The following is a 22,109-nucleotide window of genomic DNA, read 5'->3' as shown; positions in this document are numbered from 1 at the left end:
GCAGCACATACCAGATAATCTTTTCCCGGTTTTTGAATATTCAGACATTTTGCTGGACATTTTAGTCGGAGGCGCAGCTCTGTTATTTAAACGCGCTACGAGAAGCAAGCGACGCTGGTCAAGTTCTGTCAGCGCGGCATTCAAACAGCACTGCAGAGCATTCATCTAGCGAATCTCCGTTCTCTTCCCAACAAAACTGACGAACTACATCTCCTCTCACATACAAATAAGGACTTTTCAAACTCTGCTGCACTGTGCTTCACAGAAACCTGGCTGAGTGAAGCTATTCTGAACAGCGCGTTACATCTGCCAGGCTTTCAACTGTTCAGAGCAGACCACATCGCGGAGTTAAAGGGGAAAACGAGAGGTGGTGGAACATGCTTTTACATCGATGAAAGTTGGTGTACAGATGTAACAACGTTAAAGAGGATGTGCTGTCCTAATTTGGAAGCATTCTTTATTAATTGTAAGCCGTTCTACTCGCCACGCGAGTTTTCCTCATTTATTCTGGTGTGTGTTTACATCACTCCAAACGCGTCTGGGAACATAGCACTGCAACAGCTGGCTGATCAAATCACAGACACCGAAAAAAATTACCCAGACTCAGTTATTATTATTCTTTGGGATTTTAACAAAGCAAATCTCACACGTGAACTGCCAAAATACAAACAGCACATTACATGCCCCACCAGAGACAGGAACATACTGGATCACTGCTACTCAACAATAAAGGGCACTTGCAGCTTTGGGACTCTCTGATCACTCTCTGGTTCATCTTCTTCCAACCTACAGGCAGTAATTAAAATCAGCTAAGACAGTTGTAAGAATTGTAAAGAGATGGACCACTGAAGCAGAGCGGGAACTACAAGCCTGCTTTGACTGCACTGATTGGAGTGTTTTCGAAGCTGCAGCTACAGACTTGGATGAGCTCACAGATACTGTTACATCATACATCAGTTTCTGTGAGGACATGTGCATCCCTACTAGGACATTTTTATCTTTCAACAATGATAAACCATGGTTTACAGGAAGACTCAGACAGCTTTGTCATGCCAAAAAGGATGCTTACAGAGGTGGGGATAAAGTATTGTATAATCTGGCCAGAAACACACTGAATAAGGAAATCAGAGTGTTTAAAAGAAGCTACTCTGAGAAGCTGAAAAACAAGTTTTCAGCTAACGACCCTGCATCAGTGTGGAGTGGCCTGAAACAACTTACTAATTACAGGACTCCTACCTCCAACCCTGTGGTGGATCAACAACTGGCTGACAACCTGAATGTGTTTTACTGTAGATTTGAAAGGCCCAATCTCACACCCCACACCCGCTCTAACCTTCACTACACACAAACACCAACACCTCCTGCTATTCAACCTGCACTCAAGATCTATGAAGATGATGTGACGAGGAAGGCTTCAGGCCCAGATGGCGTCTCACCAGCGTGCCTCCGATCCTGTGCTAACCAACTGAGCCCCATCTTCATACAGATCTTCAATAGATCACTGGAGCCATGTGAAGTCTCATGCTGCTTCAAATGCTCAATTATTATCCCTGTCCCTAAGAAACCAAAAATCACAGGACTTAATTGACTACAGACCTGTCGCCCAGACGTCTGTGGTCATGAAGTCATTTGAGAGACTGGTGTTGGCCCACCTGAAGGACATCACTGGACCCTTTATAGATCCCCTTCAATTTGCTTATCGTGCAAACAGGTCTGTGGATGATGCAGTCAACATGGGATTGCATCATGTCCTGCAACATCTGGACAGACCGGGGACATATGCAAGGATCCTTTTTGTGGACTTCAGTTCGGCTTTCAACACTATCATCCCAGCTATTCTCCGGACTAAGTTAAACCAACTCCCTGTTCCCATGTCTATCTGTCAGTGGATTACCAGCTTTCTGACAGACAGGCAGCAACTTGTGAGACAGGGGAAATTCCCTTCCAGCACCTGTACAGTCAGCACTGGTGCCCCCCAGGGATGTGTGCTCTCCCCACAACTCTTCACCCTCTACACCAATGACTGCACCACCTGGGACCCCTCTGTCAAGCTACTGAAGTTTGCAGACGACACCACTGTCATCGGCCTCATCCGAGATGATGAGTCTGCACACAGAAAGGAGGTTGAACGGCTGGCTCACTGGTGTAGTCAAAACAACCTGCAGCTGAACACGCTCAAAATGGTGGAGATGATTGTGGACTTTAGGAGGAACACCCCAACACTGACCCCCCTCACCATTCTAAACAGCACTGTGGCAGCAGTGGAGTCATTCAGGTTCCTGGGCACTACCATCTCACAGGACCGGAAGTAGGAGACACACATTGACTCCATTGTGAAAAAGGCCCTTCAGAGGTTGTACTTCCTTCGCCAGCTGAGGAAGTTCAACCTGCCACAGGCGCTGTTGATACAGTTCTACTCAGCAGTCATTGAGTCTGTCCTGTGAACTTTAATAATTTTCTGGTTTGGTGCAGCTACTAAATCAGACATCAGAAGACTGCAGAGGACAGTTCGGACAGCTGAGCAGATTATTGGTTGCCCCCTGCCCCCCCTTCAAGAACTTCCAGAGTGAGGAAAAAGGCTGTAAAAATCACTCTGGATTCCACTCACCCAGCCCATTACCTTTTTGAACTGTTGCCTTCTGGCCGACACTTCAGAGCTCTGAGCACCAGAACCGTCAGCCACAGGAACAGTTTTTTCCCTCAGGCTAGTCATCTCATAAACAGTTAAAGCCACCCGATTGAGCAATAATTATGTGCAATAGACAGTTTAGTCTATTTATATAATCTAATATATCCTCTTCTGCCATAACATACAAAGGAAAAAAAAATTATGTTTGCACTGTACATAACATACTGTATTCTTTACTTATATAACGGATCTGTTTTAGATTTGCACTACATATGTGTGTGTATGTATGAAGGTGTGTGTATGTAGGTATATGTATAATTATATTATATATATAATTGTTTTATTTTTTTTATTATCTACAGTATTTCTTGGCACTGTTTTTGTATTGTTTTTGGTATTGTTGTGCACTGGAAGCTCCTGTCACCAAGACAAATTCCTTGTATGTGTAAGCATACTTGGCAATAAAGCTAATTCTGATTCTGATCTGTAGCAGACAAACACAAGTGTCATTCTGTGAATTCAAGTTTTGGTGGTAAATCCAAAGAAACAAACTTTAAAACTTCACTTAACACAGTGAAGCTGACTACTTCTTGAGTTGTTACCTAGTTACAGTGATAAACAGTAGCCCTGGTACCTCAGATTTTAATAATACAACCATTTAATATTGTCAGGTAGTGGAGGAAACAGAGTGACTGACGACAAGGAATGAAGAACCCAAATGAATAAAAAAGGAGAACAAAAGATCCAGAGATACAAAACAATAACTGAGAAACTATACAAATCTAAAACTAAAAGGAACTATGACAAAAATAATACTTAACTTGGAAGAAGGTGGTCAAAAACAGCAATGCAATTATCTTGCTAGCCTAGGCTGATTTATTCTGGTTAGTGCTGGTTTGGTGCTGGTCTAGCTGGTGTAATTGTTCCTATTTAATGAATTTTTAATTGAAAGTCAGTAAACATTTCTTCCTGAGTAATAAACGTTATTTCAAACTGGCTCTTCATAATTTGTTGATTATCATGAGTTATCTACAGAGAGTCTCTCAAAATAAAGAGTTAATTTCACTTATTTACTGGTCTCTCCAAGTTTCAGATTGTGTTCTGGTGAAAATATTTACATTTGCATGTGTTGCATGCTCCATTGAGGCATCAAACCTTTGGCAGGACAAGAGAGGAGGACAGCAGTTCACCCATGTTTCCAATGCTCTCTCTCTCTCTCTCTCTGTCTCTCTCTCTCTCCATTCTCTTTCTTTTTTCTTGCAGTCTCTTTTCACACTATCCTCTCTCTTTCATATGCTCATTTCAGGGTTCTTTCAGGGTTCAAACCATAAAATATTAGGGAATTTTGAAATAGTGACTTCAAGGCCAGAATATATCATGGACATTAATACAATCTTAAAAAGTAATTAAAGTCTCTATAGTGCCTCGTGCTACCAAGGTTTAATTCCCATGGAATGTGAAAGAAAGAAAGAAAGAAAGAAAGAAAGAAAGAAAGAAAGAAAGAAAGAAAGAAAGAAATAAAGACGTGTTTTATGTGACATATTTCCACAGGTCTGTGATTGTCTACAGAGGCATGTTTAGAATTTTAGGACTCATGGAGTGAGCAAACATTCCTAGATAATGCCTTCACATCTTATAATAATACAAATCTATCACAGTTTTACATAAAAGCATTTCACTCAGAGCTGTAACAGAGCTGCACTGTTGATTTCTTTTGTATGCAAACTCCTGATTTGTTCATTCAAAATTTGTGCCAGTGTAAGTGTAGCTTGGGTGGCAACTGTTTAGATGCTGAAATAAGGCAACAAACGAGAAAATATAACAATGACGGTGTTTAAACAGTGAGGAAGAGAGAAAGAAGGTTCATTTTGTGAGCAGGGAAGTGGTTAAAGGATATTATGAATGACCAACAGAGAGGCCATAATATATTTAGATACAGTAGGTGTTGTTTGTCACCAGATGCATTTGCGTGCATGCCACACACACAGGAAGGAAAGAGAGAGAGAGGGATAGCAGTCATCAAAAATTCTTAATTGCAAGAGGGTCAGTTGGTCCCATTTCATATTCATTTCTGTATGTGTATAGGTGTGTATGAGTGTGTCACCATATGGTGTAACTTTGATAGAAACTGGCATATTAGCTTTTTTAATGTATAAAGCATGAACACAAGTGCAGACCAATTACTGAGTCTGTCAGGCAGACAAACAATCTGGTATTAACTGGCACAATGACAAGCAATACATATGTATTTCCTTAGCATTTAATTAGCATTTATTCTATATTTTGTTGTGGTGAGATCAAAACGATCTCAGTATTTGTAGGTATTTGTTTGTAATGTACTGTTCTAACACGTTAAAAAATCAATTTCGATGGAAACACTGAAACGTGTGATATTGACAGCATCTAAAATATAAGCCATTTTTAAGAATTATCAACTTTAGAGATGTACAAATGTTTATGTATTCTTTGAGGTTAATAGAAAATTGAATTCCTGGAATTCATAGTTTGATTTTATTGTATTTATTATAAATGACAATATTTGACGCACAAAATAGTTAACAATTTACAATTTACTTATTTACCTAATTTGGAATAAAATGGTTTAATTGTTTTCTTTGTGATTTCTAAAGACTGTTTGAAACTGTTGCAATGCACTCAAACACACACCATCTGTAAAAGATTTTGATTATACCATTTATCATGATAGTGTTTCACTAATATGTCATACTTGTTGAACATTGCAAAGCTGGATTTAATTTATGAATACATTTGCTTTCTCTGACAAAGTTTCCCCATCATTTACTAATAAATAAGAGTCCCACTATGTTATTGTGTCTGATTATTGAACACATTTGCTTGTATTTATACACTTTACATACAAATACCTATTAACATGAGCTCTTGTGTTGTAGTGATGTGTGTGTGTGTTTACTGTTCTGTCTAACGTTTATTTGTTTTCTCCTTAATGCTTCCACTACAATCAGGAGGTGGAGGTTTGTATGATTTCCGTTTTATTTTCATCTTAATTTCATTGGAACAGTCTTTTTGTTTAGATGTCATTTAGATTTGAAGTAAGATGAATCTTCCACCATAAAAAATCAGAAAAACAAATGCTGGCTGTTGATTAACTCAAGATTCTGTTAGTTTATCAACTTCTGTCTTCTTTCTTAGGAACCAGGAACATGGAGCCCAGGAAAGCCATTCGATCAAGGTAAGATTTTCAGTAACATCATTGAGTTTTCTACATGTTCAGAGTTGAAAACAAAAGTACATTTTATGTTGAATTGATAGGTCACCCAATTCCGTCATATTTTTTTTCATCCTCATGTCGTTCCAAACCTGTATGGTTATTATGTTGAACAAAAAAAAGGAGATATTTTGAAGACTGTTCTGAAACAAACTTAAAATGTTCCTGTGGCAGGGAGGAGGGCGGGCTGGGTCGGGATGTTGCACATCTGGCCCCTAATCAGGCTAATCAAGCCCTTGAGAGGGATAAAGGCGAACGGAGGCGGCAGTTTGAGAGAGAGAGAGATTATGGGCAGCTGCCCTGCATGTGTTTATGTTTGTGACTTTTTGTTTTATTAAAAGATTATTTATATTGTCAAGGCTGTTTTCACCTCCTTGTTTCCATTTACCTTTTTACACTTGTGCCGAAACCCAGGAAGGAGTATTAATGTGCTGTTGTTTAGTCCTCGCCACTGCCATCCACCCCAACGGAGCAGCCATGGCAATCCGCCGGACGCCTGAGAGTAGAGGAACGTCTCGGGTTACTTAACTGTAACCCCTGTTCCCTGAAAAAGCGGAACGTGATGCTGCACTGATTTAGCACTTTGGGAACGTCTTTGGGAGTGACCAGCTGTGAATATGTGTGCAACACGTCAATGAAATTGACTAGAATTTATAGCCTCTACTGGTGACATCATCAGGATGCGCCGGTACCAGGGGTTATAAATAGATGCGCCACTGGTGCATCGTCAGGTATTTTGTCTGAAGAGCAGTCCTGGGGCATCCTCAGTGTGGCAGTTAAGTGCAGCATCTCATTCCGCTTTTTAATGGAACTGTGGTTACAGTTAAGTAACCCGAGATGTTCCCTATCAAAAGCTACACTTTGAACGAGAATACCCACGCCACCGCACTGTGGATGTCTGGACCTCTTACGGTTGTGTAGTTGTGCTCACAAAGCGGAAGAGAGGTCTCAGAAATGAGCTTGTGATATTGACTCAAGGATGTAAGAGCCTTCCTCCGTTGGGGTAAATCTGTTCCCACATTCCGGCATCCAGGGATATAAACTGCTCTGATTGACAGGAGCTTGCCCTGGGCCCAAAGGAGAATCTGCCATGCCAGTCTTTTCAGCTGGCGTGACCATAGACCTCCTTGATGGTTGATGTAAGAAACTACTGCTGTGTTGTCCACCCGCACCAGGACATGGCAGCCTCACAGATACTGGAGGAAGTATTTCAGTGTCAGAAATACAGCCATCAACTCGAGACAATTGAGCTAAAGACCCTCCCATTCCCTTTGAGCTGGACGACATTTTAAAACCACTCCCCAGCCCGTCAGGAAGGCCTCTGTCGTTAGCAGCTTGCGACAGCAAGACGCACCTAGAGTGGGACCCAAGGTGAGGAACCGGGGTCTGAACCACATAAAAAGGGTACGTAGTGTGCAGCGCGTAACCCTTATCTGCAATAGGGGACTGGCCCTTGGAAGAAATCCCCTGGCTTTGAGCCACAACTGAAATGGTCTCATGTGCAAAAGGCCCAAAGGGATCACAAGGATGCAGATGCCATGAGACCTAGTATTCGTTGATACTGACGAACAGTGCAACCTTGGCCTAGCCTAACTTTGCTCAGGGTGTTCTGAATGGTCTCGATTCGAGCGGGAGACAATTGTGCCCGCATCATGATAGAATTCCATACAATCTCCAGTGCACTTTGTGAATGTGGGGGGTGATAAGGCTAGGCCGAATGGGAGAACCCGATATTGGAAAGCTTCGCCCCTGAAATCAAACCTCAGGAACTTCCTGTGTTAGAATTTCTATATGAAAGTATGCGTCCATGAGATCGATTGTGACCAACCGATCGTGATGTTTGATTTGAGACACGACCGTCTTGACGGTTAGCATCTTGAACTTGAACGCCTTGACTGAGCGATTCAAGCCTTGAAGGTTAAAATCGGATGCAACCATCATCCTTCTTGGGAACCAGGAAGTATCTGCTGTAGTAACCTGACTCTCTCTCTGGAAGGGGAATATGTTCTATGGCCCCTTTGACCAAGAGATTTTGCAGTTCTTTCCACAGTAGACATGCTTGTTCCGGTTTCACGTTACCATGCCATTGAAACGCAGAGGACGGTGAACAAATTGAATTCTGTAGCCTTTCTCTACTGTTCTTAGGACGCACATAGAAATGGTCTGCACTTATATAGCGCTTTAACCTTAGACGTTACCAAAGCGCTTTACACTGTGTCCCAATCACCCACCCACCACACATTCTCACACCAATGGCAACAGAGCTGCCATGCAAGGCGCTTGCCTGCCATTAGGAGCAACTTGGGGTTCAGTGTCTTGCCCAAGGACTTTTCTGCGTGTGGAGTTGGGAATTGAACCACCAACCCTGTGATTGGCAGCTGACCCGCTCTATCACCTGAGCCACAGCCACCCCAGAAACACCCGGCAGTAGTTTCCATGCTGCCAGGTTCTCTGAGATGGGTATAAATTTTGAGACTTCCTGTTGAGGGGATGTCAAGTGTTCCATGTCCTGGACTATGGCAGGAAGCAACGGAACACCCAATATTTAGCTTGAAAACGCTAACTCCCGAAATACCAGAGGTGGCGGGAATGGAGAGGTTTCGTGGGGGTATCGGGAAGGTAGAGGTGGATATTTCACGTGCCCTGTTCTGAGGGGGCTACCCCCACAAGGCTGGGTGCAAAACCGTCAGGGCTTCTCTTTCTGGAGATAACGGTCCTGAGGTCATGCTTTGGGGGCTGCTGAGGGTGACGAGCCGCTCCCCAGTCTTTACGAGGGGGAGTGCGATTTGCCATGCTCTGTTTCTGAGCCTGCGGCGAGAAAGGAATTGCCCGAAGGCTTCCTCGTGACTCTTCGCCTCCTGGAACCTGGTGATGACTGTGTTCATCGAGTCACCGATACAAGCCAGAAGGTGAAACCGGGGCTTCGAGTAGGAACACTTTGTCCTTGTCTCTGATGCACGAAAGGTTCAGCCATAAAGCAGACATCGACCGGCTAATGGCGCGAGCCGTCTGTTTGGTCGCCTGGAGAGACAGATCCGTGGCTTGATGAAGCTCTGAGAAAGCCTCTTCGTCGAAAGTACTGCCCGCACTCAGGTCCTTCAACAGGTCAGCCTGGTACGCCTGCAACACTGCCATAGTGTGCAGGGCAGCACCAGCCTGACCTGCTGACTGATAAGCTTTCCCCACAAGCGTGGAGGTGGTCCTGCACGGCTTTGTGGGGAGAGTAGGTCTCTTTAGAGATGATGCCGAGCCAAGCGAGAGATAACCCGCGAGTGTCTCTTCTACCTGCGGCATCATGGAATACCCCCGTGCCTCAGCACCCACGATGGTCGAATATGTCGGTGTCGAAGGCACGAAGACACGAGAAGTATAAAGTTTCATCATGGAGGTCATCAAAGAAATGAAGGGACTGATTTAGCGTTCCTTCCCCTGGCCACCAGACAGAATTCTGTCCTCTAGCTTGGAGCGTTTGGCGGTCTCTTGTTCTCGTGGCCAGTCTAACTGTAGTCTGGCCACCGCCCGAGTAACCACCTCGAGTAATTCCTCAGCTTCTTTATTATAATGCGAGGAACGCTCAGAGGTGGGTAGCTCGAAGTCCGCAGACTTCAAGATCATGAGAAGGACAGGCTGGATCTGGGGAGAGGGCGAGCAATAGGGACGGACCCGTCTCTTGCTCCTCGGCTAGATCCATACAAGAGATCCACGATGGAAGGGTGGGTGCTGGCTCTCAGAAGTAAGCGAGACGAGTGCAAAGCATTTTGACTGCTTTATGGGCAGCTGCTATGCATGTGTTTATGTTTGTGTCTTTTGTTTTATTAAAAGATTATTTATATTGTCAAGCCGGTTCTTGCCTCCTTCTTTCCCTTTTACCTTGTTACAGTTCTTTACACAAAACCATTATATGGCCTCAGAATACTTGGAACAAACCGTGAGGACTACTTTTATGGTACTTTTTGAGATTTGACATCTCCAGTTGCTGTTCGCTGCCATTGCATGGGAAAATTACTAGGACATTCCCCCAAATTTCTTCTATTTTATTTCACAAAAGAAAGAAAGTCAACAAGAGGGTAAGTCTCATTTTTGAGAGAACTATATCTCTACACTATGTGAAATAACTGAAGGCGAAGCCTCAGTGTAACCCATGTGACAGTTTCCCAAAAAGTATATGGACACTTGGTATTTTTGAAAACCAGAAAATCTCCAAACAACTTTTTTAGGCCACTGTCCAAAATAGTCTATTTGATGTTTAGATCATTCTTGTGGCCTTTGCTTGCACATGTTCATGAAGCTCATAGGATTGTTACTCTAGGGTGTCCATATGGTCTTTAATGATTCAGAAGGGTGCTTATAATATACCCCTTTTGGGGCAGCAACATTCTCTCAAAGACCCTTTGGAGCAAACTTCATAGCTGATCTACAACTGACAGTCTAAGCATCACAGAAGTGTGGATATGGATGGTGGCGGCAAGGGATGTGTGCGGCATTGGGGACAGGGCTGTACTGTGGCTCATAGGAGAGACTTATGGGATAGCTAGTTGTCAAGGATACAGGATCACAAATTGGTTCTTATAGGCAGAAGAACTTTAATAGCCATTAAATCTCAACATAAGTTGTAATGGTTTGTAAATGACTAAGGATTAGATGGGAAATTAATAAAATTGTATTAGTTGTTAAAATGGCAGAAGAATTGGCTTTAATGATGAGAACAAACCTTTTTGTTATACTCATTTTTTAAGGTCATTTTAAATAGAAAGATCTTTGATATCTTGTCATTTGAGATGTCTTGCGGGCAGTGTCATCAGTGTTGAGAGAATGTTAATCAGAGAGAAGTCATAGACAACTCAGTTGTTGTGCTAATTCATAGTCACATGCTGTGGCCTAATACCCATATCATCACGCTACATCCATCTGACAAAATGAGAATACTGCTTTTTAAGACTCTCTCACATTGAGCTCACAGTGTGCAGTAAATCTTATGAGATTATGCATATTCAAAAGTCATTAGAAATCCCTTGAATTTTCATCACAAGTTTGATATTTATGCAAATTACTATTGATAGAACATTGAGTGACTAAAAGAGCAAGGTGAGCTATTTAAAACAGATTCTGATCACACTCAAACATGATGATGCACAAATCAATTGCACATTTCTTCATATATATACACACACACACACATAGGAACAAAAGACTCAAAGGGTACTGAGGAGATTGGGATTGGATAAGCCCTAAAGCCTGTGCAGGATTTGACTAAGGCTCTTACCCTGTGAGGTCAGAGATCATTCGAAGTGTTGCTGTATATATGTGTGTGTGTGTGTGTGTGCGTGTGTGTGTTTTGTGTGTGTGTGTGTGCTTTGACAAGGGTATGACAAAGGAAGAGCATTTGAGAGTTTGTTCTTCTTCTGAATGTGTGTGTTAGCCTCTTAGGACTAAAAAAGGATTAAATGCATTATAACTCTTTTTTTCTTTCTTTTTCTTTCTTTCTCTGACATTTCCTTTTCATCACAGAGCATTAGCTACTACCCCATTATATTTCAGGCCATAACAGAATTATACCACTTATTTACACACACAGTGAAATGGTCCATATCATGCTATCTGCAACTGTATATATTTCTCTTGCATGACTGTTGAATAATGCATATGAAATACATTGTTGCACAAAAAACTGATCCATTTTGGGGGGTAAGTGGTTTGTTCAAGGACATTTGCTATTCATTGTCACCTTTGTGTTCAGTATTATGTGATTGCAATATATGTGGACATAGTTATATGTAAGGGATAATCCACAGCTAGCTGTGCATTAAACAATTTTAAATGCACGACGTGGAGGTGAAGAACCACTTCCGAAAAGTGTATTTAAAATAGTTTAACTCACTCCCAGCTGTGGATTATCCATTTTATACCATGGTCAATAGCCAGAATTGATAAGTTACAGCGGTCATAGATTTTTTTGCAGCACATATTTTGACTGGAAGAACAAAAAATAATGGTACATTTTATCTAAGGGTCATTAGATCTACAGCTCTGCCTATTCAGACACAGAAAACCACACACACTTGGTAAAAACTGTGAATTTAAATGCACAATCCAGAAATAATAATATCCACAGAATGTGTAGGGGTTGGCACTCCAGAGAAATTATTCATTGTCATTTTCACATTAATGTGGAAAAAGGCAGCAGGGGCTAAAAATAAAATGTTTTTCATTTGAGTTAATTCTGAGCAAAAACTTTTTTTATTTTTGTTTGGTTTTTTTTTTTCAAAAGTTTCTCAGCCTCCTTTCCAAAAGGTTAAAAGGTCAAAAGGTTTAGAGCAAAATAAAAGAATGGTTAATAACGATCTTTTTAAAATGACAGCACTCTGCTCTAAGGGGTGGGTGAAATACCAGTTGCAGTGTTGCCAAATCTCTCAAGAGAAACAAGCAACCTGGTCTGGAAAAACAAGCCCAAAATAAGCCACTTGCCTCACCAAAATAAGCAAAATTAGGATTTTAATTTTTTGCCTGTGTGGTGGATTTATCACCTTAGAAATCATAACAAACAGTTAATTAACAGTTGAGTATAATTCTATTTACAGATCTACATCTGTCAAAACACAGCAGCATCAAATCTGTATTAATACATCATAGCTAACAATAATTCAGTGAAGACTGGAAACAACTGAGAAATGTACCTGTTTTCCTTGTCTCTGGATTAACTGTGCATGTATATGTAGTAATTATACATAGTTGTTAAAAAGGCCTTCATTCACAGAATATGACCTCCACACAGAGGCGGCGGCAGCCGATTTTGCCGGGGCTTCAGCCCCGAATGTATTTGAAAAGTTGACTGACAAATGTGAAACCGGACAATAGCCTATGTAAACCTCCGAAATCATAAGTTGCCTTATTTCATTGTGCTTTGGCTTTGCACATACTGCATACAGCCTGTAAAACTAGACATAGGCATAATCTAGCCTATAGAATAAGTTCCTTTGCTGTCGGTAGCCTATGGGCGACTCCGTTTCTTCCTCTCTGTTGAATATGCAGCAGGTAGGGGAGGAACTGACATCAACTTACTTTACTTAGTGGCGAGTTAACAGCAGTTAGCAGGAAAGACAGCAAAAATGAAGCAAATGAGGCTTCTAAAATTTCCGAAAGAAGTCAGTGCGTAAGAATTCGCATTTGTTTTTGTCCTTAAAGTCTAAAGATCGTCATCTGGCTGGCTTTCACCCACAGTAGGCTAAACCTCAAGACGTCTGCTACTGACTGATATCACATGTTGTAACCTCTAGCCTCGTGGTTAGTGCATCTGCCTCTCATGCTGGAGACCGTGGTTGGAGTCCAGTTTGGAGCATAATTTTCTTGTTTATCAGGTGTTATTTTCTCTAAGGATAACCAATAAGCATTAGCATAAAATGTATGTGTGACTTGTTTTGTGAAATATGTTTGTTGTAAATATACACTTTGAGGGTAGCAAAGATGTGCCAGAATCAGGCATGGAAACTGGTAACAATTAATAAGTCACCTTACTTTAGAGAAAGTTAAAAGTGAAACATTGTTTATCCCAATGATCCTAATGAAAGGATTTTGACAGATGAACATGGAGAATTATATACAATTCGATGCCAGGGTGTGTCAGTGAACTTAGACTAAAGTCATTCATGTATTGCTTTAACTTAGGATCTTATACATCATTTTGACTATTTATGTAAAAAAATGTAAATTATTTATATAAAAAAAATTTTTTTACTTCACTATAGGCTACTCACTATAATATAACTCTTTTGTGATGACTTTATTGTAATGTACATGAAAATTCAAGAATCATGATAGATCTTAGGGCAATCCCACTGATCTGCTCTTGCCAATACATTTTCTTCAATGGTACTGGTCTACAATTTGAAATATGTAGCACTTGATGAATTAGTTGTTTGAAGCTGATTTTCAATAAGTTATGTGCTGTATCTGTTCTTTTGCATCACAGATGATTCAGGGAGGAGAGAGGATGTTGAGGATAGAACTAGAGTGGAAGATTTAGGAACTGTAGAAACAGGCCCAGCAAGAGCAGAACTCAAAGAATACCCTCTCACCAGCTTTGAACTACAGAGAAGTGGTTGCTAGTGTGAAAATAAAATTGTCTGGGCTAAGCCCAGGATGTCCTTCAATGCTGGAAATGCCTCTGCCTCCACATCGGGCAATTAGGCAAAGAGATATGTGATGCAGCTGTTTCCTTCAGGATCAAAGCACATGTTGGATTTTTTGGGGCAAAATTAAATGTTGTAGTTAAAAAAATTTACTTTGATAAACCTTTTGGCCTTTAGTTTCATGAAAAAAATATTGAACAAAATTATCTGGTTATAACCAGTTACCAGCATCTAAAAATTATGTTTTCACTCCAGAACAATTGAAAGTCACAGTTTTCGGTCACGTTCTGCAAAAAATTGTGTTCGTTATCGGTTTTCGTTCCTTGAACCGTTTTTAGTCCCTGCGTGGCAGTGACCGTAAAAGTAGCACTTACTGTATCAAAAGGGGAAAACCATTCATAACACCATGGAACCTGCAGATTTTGACCTCTAAGACATTGGTGTGGTATCCGTCAAGGCTGCACAATTGACTGAATGAAGAATGAAATCTCGATTTGTCCTTGAATGGTAGCGCTTCATCGCAACCGTAAACAAATAGCGCTTCTTCAACATTTGAGTCAGAGATATGTGAGCGTGGGGGGCCTCTAGTGGCTATAGGTGGTACTTCATCACAGCAAATCATGTTACAATAACATGGTTTTGCACTAACTTGTGGAGAAATGCCTGCTGCAATTAAAGCAGAAGTGTGATATAACAAATACTAGACAATTCACCTTTTAACTAAATTGTTTTGCTGAAAAATTTTAATAAGTGACAAAAAACAATAAAAAAAGACTAACATAAAAAAGTTATCACAAGTGGTCTCTGATATTTAGTTGGTGTGTGTGTGTGTGTGTGTGTGTTTCAGCACTGGACCCTGCCAAAGATCCATGCCTCAAGATAAAATGTGGCCACCTTAAAGTGTGTGTGGCGGAACATTACCAAGCACCCACCTGTATCAGTCAACGCAGGATGAGGTAAACTTCCTCCATTCTATCTGACTCATATTTACTGGACATCCGGCTCATTACTCAATCAGCAGAAAGCCAATGTACAATCATTGCCAAAAATATTGGCTCCCTTAATGAAATAGTTCACCCAAAAATTAACCCTCATGTTATTCCAAACCCATATTACTTTTTTCCCATGCTAAAAATATGTTTTTGTTACATATCAAAGCCAATATCTTTAATACAATGGCAGTGGCTAGTGCCACTAGAATAATTAAATAACTTATAAACAAGTAAAATAACCCAAAAGTATCATAAAAGCAGTCCATGCGAAGTGTGTGTCAGGTCTTCTAAAACGCATCCTTATTATTTCACATATTATATTACACATATGTTACTTTTCAGTAAAAAAAAAACAATGACGTCTGTTGCACGTTCAAGAGCACAATGAGAGAAGTTTATTCACAGTGGCTCACATGTTAAAGCATGTCACTGTGAACAAGATTCTCTCATAGCGCTCATGAACGCGCAACAGCAGTGAAGATTTTTACTGAAAAATTACTTTTGGTTAGAAAAACAGCCCAAAAGTTATTGTTGCCTTCAGAGGACATGGAACATGGGGCACAAGCTGTATAGACTAGTTTTAGGATACATTTGGGGCCTTTTTAAGCTAAAGTGAGACATCCACTGCCATTCATTGTATTGAAAAGGCTGTGATATTCATTAAACCATCTTCTGTACTCCCCAAAAGTAAGAAAGTAATACAGGTTTAGAACTAAATTAGAGTAAATTACAAAATTGTTCATATTGGTGTGAACTATTCCTTTAAATGTAGGATTAACACTAAAAATTCTTCCAGCTGTACAATATCCCTAAACATTTTGCAAACACTCAGGACTGTTCAAGAATGGAAAGCAATGAGTCCAGCACCATCACATTGAATACCAATGGAGATATTTGAAAACAACACTTAGAAGAAGGCACCCTTCAAATCTGAGAGAACTGGAGCAGTTAGGAAAAGACAAACAGGCAAATAAGAATCTCATTTGTGGATATGAAAGTCAAGGAAATGCCTGATTGCAGGTATATTGTCCAAAAGCATTGCTGCCAAATAGTACTGTAAATCTAGGGCAACAATAATATTTTCCATACCATTTTAGGATTAAATAAGCTAACATTTATAATTTTTTTCAACAATAAATACATACAATTGAAAAATATATGTTTTCATTTCAACATGTTCTGGACAGAATTGCATTATTGCAATTACATTACTTGATAAAAATGCATGGCTGCCAGTATTTTTGGTCTCTACTGTAATTGATTTTGTCATGTAGTATATATTCATGTTATCAGTTTAACTGGTTATTGTTATGAGGGGTGCGGAAGCAGGACAAGAAGGACAAGAGGTGCGGATCCAAACGCGGTTTTTATTGACTTTAACACATAAGAAATAAAAGGTAAACACAAAGGAAAGTCCACGATGGGAAAACCGGAAACTTAAAACACAATGAAACAGATTAAACACGATGAACCAAAACACAAAGAAAACTAAGAACTCGGGTAGGGAACACGGACCAGGCTTGGCAACATACAAGAAACGAACGACAATCGACAGAGACTAAACAAAGAACCAGGGTTTAAATACACAGACAAAGTGGAGACAGAACGAGACACAGGTGGAAACAATGATGAGTGCAGGCAGTGAGGGAGGCCGGGAATTGTGGGAAATGTAGTTTTAGACAAGGACAGTGAAACAAGGGGCGGACAACAAAGAAAACGTGACATGGAGCGTGAACGGTGACGGGTGAAAAGGAAAACACGGAGCAGACAAGGAAACATGACAAGAATGTGAATAGAGAAACATAGAACACAAGACAACAGTGAACATGACAGAATAAAAGAAACTACAAAAAGACTACAAAACCAAAACAGGAATTAAATTAAACTTCACGATGACAGTACAAAAACAAAAGACAACAGGGAACATAACATAACCCCCCCTCAAAAGGACCGGATTCCAGACGGTCCTAACAAAAAAGACAGAAATACCAAAAAAACAAAATTACCAAAGAGTGAGGGGGTAGACTGGGGGAAAACAGACAGATGAAAGGGAGAACAAGGGACACAGAGACCATCCAAGGAGGCACAAGGGACAAATAGGCAGTCCATGGGGGCACAAGGGGCAATTGGGCAGTCCATGGGGGCACAAGGGGCAATTAGGCAGTCCGTGGGGGCACACGGGGAAATGAGACAGTCCACGGGGGCACAAAGGGAAATGAGACAGTCCACGGGGGCACAAAGGGACAGGTTTAGGGGGCCAGGGAGGGATCGACCGGGCAGGGACAGGTTTCGGTGGTCTGGGAGGAGGCCACAGGACAGGGGCCGGCTTTGGTGGCCTGGGAGATGGCCATGGGCCTAGGGCCGGTTCAGGGGACCTGGGAGGTGGCCCCAGGACCGAGGCCGGTTTGGGTGGCCTAGGAGATGGCCGTGGGACAGAGGCCGGTTCAGGGGCCCTGTGAGGAGGAGTGGCCACTGGGGAGGCCGGTGGAGCCGCGTGAGGCAGAGCCAAGGAGGACCTCGGAGGCGGAGCCGAGGGAGGTGATGGCTTAGAAGGCCCTGAAGGCGGTGCTGGGGGTGGCTCAGGAGGTGGAGCGGAAGGAGGCTCAGGAGGCGGAGCCGAGGTAGGCGGCGCCGTAGGAGGCTTTAGGAGCGGAGACCAGGAAGGCTCTGGAGTCTCTGGGGGCAGAGCCGTAGGAGGCTCTGGAGGCGGAGCCGTAGGAGGCTCGGGAGGCTCTGAGGGCGGAGCCGTGGAAGGCTCGGGAGATTCTGGAGGCAGAGCCCTGGAAGACCTAGGAGACGGGGTTGAGGAAGGCGGAGCCGAGGATGGCTCAGGAGGCCCAGGAGGCGGAGCCATGGGAGGCTCTGGAGGCAGAGCCGTGGGAGTCTCTGGGGGCAGAGCCGTAAGAGGCTCTGGAGGCGGAGCCGTAGGAGGCTCGGGAGGCTCTGAGGGCGGAGCCGTCAGAAGTTCGGGTGGTTCGAGAGGCGGAGCCTTAGGAGGCTCGGGAGGCGGAGCCGTAGGAGGCTCAAGAGGCTCTGGAGGTGGAGCCGTAGGAGGCTCAAGAGGCTCTGGAGGTGGAGCCGTAGGGAGGCTCGAGAGGCTTGAGGGGCGGAGCCCTGGGAGGCTTGAGGGGCGGAGCCCTGGGAGGCTCGAGAGGCTTGAGGGGCGGAGCCCTGGGAGGCTAGCGCGGCTTGAGGGGCGGAGCCCTGGAAGGCTCGAAAGGCTTGAGAGGTGGAGCTCTGGAAAGCTCGGGAGGCGGAGCTCTGGAAAGCTCGGAAGGCGGAGCTCTGGAAAGCTCGGAAGGTGGAGCTCTGGGAGGCTCGAGAGGCGGAGCTCTGGAAAGCTCGGGAGGCAAAGCTCTGGAAAGCTCGGGAGGCTCGGAAGGCAGAGCTCTAGGAAGCTCGGGAGGCGGAGCTCTGGAAAGCTCGGGAGGCTCGGAAGGCGGAGCTCTAGGAAGCTCGGGAGGCGGAGCTCTGGAAAGCTCGGGAGGCTCGGAAGGCGGAGCTCTGGAAAGCTCGGGAAACTCGGAAGGCGGAGCTCTGGAAAGCCCGGGAGGCTCGGAAGGCAGAGCTCTAGGAAGCTCGGGAGGCGGAGCTCTGGAAAGCTTGGGAAGCTCGGAAGGCGGAGCTCTAGGAAGCTCGGGAGGCGGAGCTCTGAAAAGCTCGGGAGGCTCGGAAGGCGGAGCTCTGGAAAGCTCGGGAGGCTCGGAAGGCGGAGCTCTGGAAAGCTCGGGAGGCGGAGCTCTGGAAAGCTTGAGAAACTCGGAAGGCGGAGCTCTGGAAAGCTCGGGAAACTCGGAAGGCGGAGCTCTGGAAAGCTCGGGAGGAGGAGCCCTGGAAGGCTCGAGAGGTGCTGGCTTTAGGATGGGCACGACCACTGGCGCTGGCTCTTGGACGGACCTGGCTACTGGCACTGGCTCTTGGACGGTCATGGCTACTGGCACTGGCTCTTGGACGGTCATGGCTACTGGCGCTGGCTCTTGGACGGTCGAGGCTTCTGGCGCTGGCTCAGGGACGTTCGAGGTTACAGGCACTGGCTCAGGGACGGTCGAGGCTACAGGCGCTGGCTCAGGGACGGTCGAGGCTACAGGCGCTGGCTCAGGGACGGTCGAGGCTACAGGCGCTAGCTCAGGGACGGTCGAGGCTACAGGCTCTGGCTCAGGGACGGTCGAGGCTACAGGCGCTGGCTCAGGGACGGTCGAGGCTACAGGTGCTGGCTCAGGGACGGTCGAGGCTACCGGCTCTGGCTCACTGACGTCTGAGGATACTGGCGCTGGCTCGGGGACGGCCGAGGAATCAGGCTCGCTCACAGTGACATGCGTGGGCTCTAGCTCGCTCACCGTGGCTGACGAGGACTCAGGCTCGCTCACAGTGACATGCGTGGGCTTTAGATCACTCACCGTGACATGCGTGGGCTCTGGCTCGTAGACCGGGGCTGGCGCGGGCCAGGAGGCGGAAGCCTGTCTTCTCTCCCTCCTCTGGGCTGACGAAGTGGGCCGCGCTGGCTCGTGGTAGGTGACTGGCGTGAGGGTCGGTTCGCAGACAGGTGGGGCTGGTGTTACTTGGGCCGCCGGAGGTGGTCAAAGGGACTCCATTGTGGATGGCAAGGTAGAGTCCTTCTCAGCAACGCCCACAGTTAACGGTGAGCCGCAGACCCGCAACGTCATCTCCACGAATCTGCAGAGAGTCCACTCGTGCGTTGCTGGTGGCAACCGCTCCCTCAACGAGGCGTTCAGGTTGCCCCTGAAGTAGACCACCAGGGCAGAATCTGGGAAGTCGGAGACGCTAGAGCCTGAGAAAATCGCCAATGTGAAGCACTGCCGGTCGGTCCTCTTGCTTCAGACACAGCAGCCGATAATTGGCCTGTTGAACCGCTGGATCCATTTTTGGTCGATTGTTCTGTTATGAGGGGTGCGGAAGCAGGACAAGAAGGACAAGAGGTGCGGATCCAAATGCGGTTTTTATTGACTTTAACACATAAGAAATAAAAGGTAAACACAAAGGAAAGTCCACGATGGGAAAACTGGAAACTTAAAACACAATGAAACAGATTAAACACGATGAACCAAAACACAAAGAAAACTAAGAACTCGGGTAGGGAACAAGGACCAGGCTTGGCAACATACAAGAAACGAACGACAATCGACAGAGACTAAACAAAGAACCAGGGTTTAAATACACAGACAAAGTGGAGACAGAACGAGACACAAGTGGAAACAATGATGAGTGCAGGCAGTGAGGGAGGCCGGGAATTGTGGGAAATGTAGTTTTAGACAAGGACAGTGAAACACGGGGCGGACAACAAAGAAAACGTGACATGGAGCGTGAATGGTGACGGGTGAAAAGGAAAACACGGAGCAGACAAGGAAACATGACAAGAATGTGAATAGAGAAACATAGAACACAAGACAACAGTGAACATGACAGAATAAAAGAAACTACAAAAAGACTACAAAACCAAAACAGGAATTAAACTAAACTTCACGATGACAGTACAAAAACAAAAGACAACAGGGAACATAACACTTATGGTCTGGCTATAGCATTTTATAATGTTTCTGAATATTGTCATTACATGCTGCTTGTGCATGTAATGACAATATTCAGAAACATTATAAAATGTTCATGTTTGAACTTTAAAAAAAAAAAAAAAGCTTTTGAGCTGTAACAAGTTGTTTTATGTTCTTACCCAGTCAACTTAATTTACTAACTGGACAGCCAAAGTCTGGGAAATAGACTTTTTTTAACACAAATTAGTCTATAATGACCCAATGAACGACAGGCACAGGGGGATTTTCAAGAAGACTGGCAGAGAAAACAACAAAGAGAGAGAAAACAATATTAACAGAAGAATGGACAGACAAACATTTGATCAGAGGTTATCAATTGGTTTTGCTTAAGATTTTATATGAAGAGCCACCAAACACAGAACTAATAAGTAACCAAAAATGTCCTTCAAATGAACAATAATAAATAAACTAATACATTTCAATTACAATGTAATAATATTACCATGAATAACTTTTGGGGAAAAACTCAGGTTTGGAAAAACAGGCTTTTCTAAATAATGTTTTTTGAGTGTTTTGTTTCTACAGTAAATGTTTCTTGAATAATGATGGGGCTGGGTTGTATTTATCTTTAAGTTTACATCGTTTTGATCATAGTTTTTGAGTATGAGGGCATGGCATACAACTAGTCCATGTTGGCATCCACCTAATTTGACTAGCTTCAAGTGACATGAATTTGCTCCAAAATATTGTAGAGTTTGATGGACACATGTCCTTTGACGTCAACAATCAGTAGATATGCAGTGTTTTCTCCCCTTTAAAACTTGATAAGACTATTTAATTCACTATGTTTACCATGCACAATTTTGTGTGGTTAGTTGCATTTTGTTACTTGCATATAACATTGTCTTTCCCTCATGTCCATGAGTCATGATCCTATCTTAAAAGACCTGGAATTCAATTTTGGGTTGCGGCCCACCAGTTAAGAACCACTGCGTTAGATGATAGAAGGTAGAGGGACAAAATCAGGCTGCATTTCTGCAGGTCAGCAATGTTGGGCATCTTAATTTTTTGTGTTTTAAAAGAACAATCTCTCTGTGTGCAGTTTTAAGGACATGAATTTGAACTCAGCACTACTAAAATGCCAGAGATGTTCAGTGGTGCATCCTTTACCCGTTTGTGGATCAGATGGGCATACTTACTCCACCAAGGTAACACACACTATCTACCTGTTTGCAATGATTCTCCACTGTGTCTGTGTGTGTGTGTGTGTGTGTGTACTTTCTTAGCTATAGTTTGGGGACAAATTTCCATACTCGCTTGGAAACACAATCCATACATATTTAGATGATGTTGTTTTGTTTTGTTTTGTTTTTATTTATTATTCTATATATGTATTCTATATATATATATATATATATATATATATATATATATATATATATACATATATATATATATATTTATATTAAGAGTTAGGTTTAGGGTGTGGGTTAGGTTATATTTTAAATAATTAGCTTCATATAAAAACAATACAAACATATGGTATGTCCCCATTTACTACTGTAAGTAACCGTGTGTGTGTGTGTGTGTGTGTGTGTGTAAGCAGTG

General features: G+C 43.2%; 1 protein-coding gene across 3 annotated transcripts in view; it reads left to right on the top strand.

Moving 5' to 3' along the window:
- The window catches only part of LOC127643696 (testican-3-like), a 99,454-nt gene that overhangs the window by 15,823 nt on the left and 61,522 nt on the right, over nt 1-22,109 (top strand). For all 3 annotated transcript variants that reach the window (XM_052126515.1, XM_052126514.1, XM_052126513.1), the window contains 3 exons: nt 5,801-5,840; nt 14,850-14,958; nt 21,604-21,709. In XM_052126515.1, the coding sequence (XP_051982475.1) occupies nt 5,801-5,840; nt 14,850-14,958; nt 21,604-21,709 (255 nt within the window). The remainder of the gene's footprint in view (nt 1-5,800; nt 5,841-14,849; nt 14,959-21,603; nt 21,710-22,109) is intronic.

This window comes from Xyrauchen texanus, chromosome 5 (assembly GCF_025860055.1).
Source record: "Xyrauchen texanus isolate HMW12.3.18 chromosome 5, RBS_HiC_50CHRs, whole genome shotgun sequence".
NCBI lineage: Eukaryota > Metazoa > Chordata > Actinopteri > Cypriniformes > Catostomidae > Xyrauchen > Xyrauchen texanus.
This window is presented reverse-complemented; position numbering and strand designations above follow the sequence as displayed.